Genomic DNA, 3,277 nt, shown 5'->3' with positions numbered 1-3,277 from the left:
TGTGTGTGTGTGTGTGTGTGTGTGTGTGTGTGTGTGTGTGTGTGTGTGTGTGTGTGTGTGTGTGTGTGTGTGTGTGTGTGTGTGAGAGAGAGAGAGAGAGAGAGAGAGTAATTAAAATAGCCCAATTGCTTTTACAATAAATACACATTGAATGTGTTTAATTGAATAGGAAAGGGGGTTTAACGTTAGTGGCAGGTTGTGTGTGAGAGAGAATAAATAAGACAGCCCAATATTTAAAAAAAAATCTATTCTTTTTCGCAACTTTCCACATATTTCACCGCATAAAATCACATAAAACCCCCGCATGTTTAATCGCATAATCAAGGATTTTAGCCCGTGTTTTTCTGGAGGGTCTAAAATAATAAGTATGGTCAACTTTATCTGGATTTAGATGTGCAACCACATAGCTAAAATACATAGTAAATTCAACATAGCATTTCTTTGTGTAAGCATTTTAACATCTACCATGACCCCAGCCACAACAATTGTTGATAAATTAAATTCTGACATGACTTCTGAATTTGCAGACTTCTTCACCACGGCTGTTTTAAGCCTACTACCTTTTTGTTATTTGCCCTTCAGCTCACCTGTGAACCCGCAGGCCTCGGCCAGCAGGAAGGTGCTCCAGGACATGAGGAAGAAGAGCGCCGTCTCCAGCAGCGGGAAGCAGTGCAGCTTCGTGAACTTGGTGACGTGAGAGTGACGTTAAAGACACAACAGCACAGTCTGGTTTTAAAATATATATAAACAAACATTTTCAAAAAACTTTCTGAGACTTGAGTGTGAGGATATGAGAGCGGTGACGACTCCGGTGGCGGCTCCCATCACGAAGGAGCCGCTGAAGATCCCGATGAAGACCCCGACGGACTTGAAGAAGGCAGCGGCGTCGAACATGTGAGTGTTCGTTCCGCTGGGCTGGTACGCCACGATGGAGCTGGAGACACAGGACAGAAAACAGGGATTAAAAAAAACCCCTGATATTTTCAGTGTTTTTTAAAGATAGTCCATTGTTTGAATGGATTTACCTCATTAAGCAGGTTCATAACGACATACTTGTCTTTTTGAACATTAATATACCACATTATAGAAGCAATCCCTTCTACCTGATGCATATTCTTTTTCGGTTTAAAAATTAATTAAATCAATAATAATCGTAATAATATATATATGTATCATTATTACGATTATAAAAACAAATATTTATATTATTGTTTTAATTATTTATTTAGATATTAACTGTTGTTAGTTATTGCACAACTATATATTATATATATATATATTTTTATAATTGTATTGTTTTTTTGTGACACCTCTGTATGTGGATTCACAAGAAGCAATGATTTTTAAATTATAATTTTTTTGTTTGTGAAATGTGAAAAGTCTTTATCCCTGGTAAAGCAGTGGTGTCCGCTATAATACAAATATGTATAAGTGTGAGTAGACAATTTGGAAACTACAAATTTGGATAAATTAGAGGATGAGATAAGAAGACACTTATTTAATTCATATATTTATTTAGAGGGACTCTCCGCTATATGGATTCCAATGATGCCAAAATATATAAATTATTTTATGTTAGTTTGATCAAATGTGAATAGTTTTGTTTCCCTTTCACTGACAATGCAGCAGAGTACGCTATAATACAAATAGGAATAACACAGAAATGAGTGGATTAATAATTCATTCTGCCAGTAGAGGGAGGCAGAGTGTGTGTTTCAGCAGACAGACCTGTCTCACACCTCACTGTGGAATTTCATCAGCAGTCAAAGTCAAAGAGAGTTTGATAATAAATCATGAGTGTAACGTACGAGGAGAGCACGATGGCCACGGCGTCGTTCATCACGCTCTCTCCAAACAGCAGAGCGTAGAGATCCCCATCAGCGTGCAGATCGTTGAAGATGGCCAACACCGTCACTGCACACACACACACACACACACACACACACACACACACACACACACACACACACACACACACACACACACACACACACACACACACACACACACACACACTCTCTTATTATAGAGACATACACTGCGTCTCACAGTTTTCACTTTGTCATTATGGGGTACTGTGTGTGGCATGTTGAGAAAAACAAGGAATGTAATCAAGTTTGAAATAAGGCAGTAACATAACAAAATGTGAAAAAAGTAAACGGTATGAATACTTTCCAGATGCTTGGGCAGTAATGGATTACATGTAACTTGATTATTCAATCAGGCGCAATCAGATCACTGTTTCATTTCTAAAAATTGTGGATTACTAGGATGTTGTGTCTCTCTGTCTGTCTGTCTGTCTGTCTGTCTGTCTGTCTGTCTGTCTGTCTGTCTGTGTGTGTGTGTGTGAGTGTGTGTGTGTACCTGGGTCAGTGGCGGACATAATGGCACCAAAGAAGAGGCAGTCTGTGTAGTAAAACTTGTCCGTCAGCTGTCCCAAAACCTGCATCAGTTTCACCACGCCGTACATCAGATTCCTGCAGACACACGAGCAAAGAAGAGGAGAATAAAAGCGTGAGGTGGAAGGACTATTCAGATCCTTTTCTTAAGAGTAAAAGTACCAATACATTCATGTCAAAATACTCCATTACAAATATACAGTACGTCCTACATTCAAAATATCACTTAAGGAAAAGTACATTATCAGAAAAATGTACTTTAAGTAGTAGTAGTATCATTGTACTGCGTTTGTGGACACATGAAATATTAAGCATTCATGTTGAGCACCGTTTGCATAGCAACACTGGAGGATACATCATGTTAAAAGTTGATCACATGTTGTGTTAAGGCTAAATCTTCATCTGGAGAGAAACTAAAGCTTTAAAATAAATGCAGTGGATTCAAATACATTATTTAGAAGTATAAAGAAGCATTAAATGGACATTCAAGTACAATCTACTTAGTTATTTTCCACTCACCCGATGACGAAGCATGAGATGGCCGTGCCCAGAAAGGCGTAGGTGATGATGGAGCCCATGTTCCTGAAGAAGTGTCTCTGCGAAGAGAAAAGGACGATTAGACAAACTGCTGCTGTGGGAACATATGAGACAATAAGACTTCTCCTACAGCTGGAAACATAGACTGTAGGAGTTTAGATTGTCCTTATGGTCATAGAGTGTCTCCTTGTAGACTTTTATCATCTCTTGGTAGACATCTGCCTCTATTTGTCCCTTTTTACTAACTATGCCTGCTTCCGTCAATATCTATGTCTCCGTGAGGTCATTTTGTAGCTCTTTGTATTCATTTTGCGTCTGTTTTTGATTGTTTTGTGTATTTT

General features: G+C 38.5%; 1 protein-coding gene across 1 annotated transcript; it reads right to left on the bottom strand.

Moving 5' to 3' along the window:
* Positions 1-567: 567 nt before the first annotated feature.
* LOC104959207 (sodium/hydrogen exchanger 7-like) lies at positions 568-2,995 on the bottom strand (the record flags this gene model as incomplete). The annotated part of the gene is made up of 5 exons (XM_010787075.1): positions 568-693; positions 793-934; positions 1,809-1,914; positions 2,365-2,477; positions 2,919-2,995. Coding segments are annotated over 5 exons (564 nt in total), but the record flags the coding sequence as incomplete, so codon positions are not given.
* Positions 2,996-3,277: the final 282 nt, after the last annotated feature.

Source organism: Notothenia coriiceps, unplaced genomic scaffold (genome assembly GCF_000735185.1).
Source record: "Notothenia coriiceps isolate Sejong01 unplaced genomic scaffold, NC01 NC01_scaffold00030016, whole genome shotgun sequence".
NCBI lineage: Eukaryota > Metazoa > Chordata > Actinopteri > Perciformes > Nototheniidae > Notothenia > Notothenia coriiceps.
Note: the sequence above shows the minus strand (reverse complement) of the source record. Positions and strands in the feature narration are given on the sequence as shown.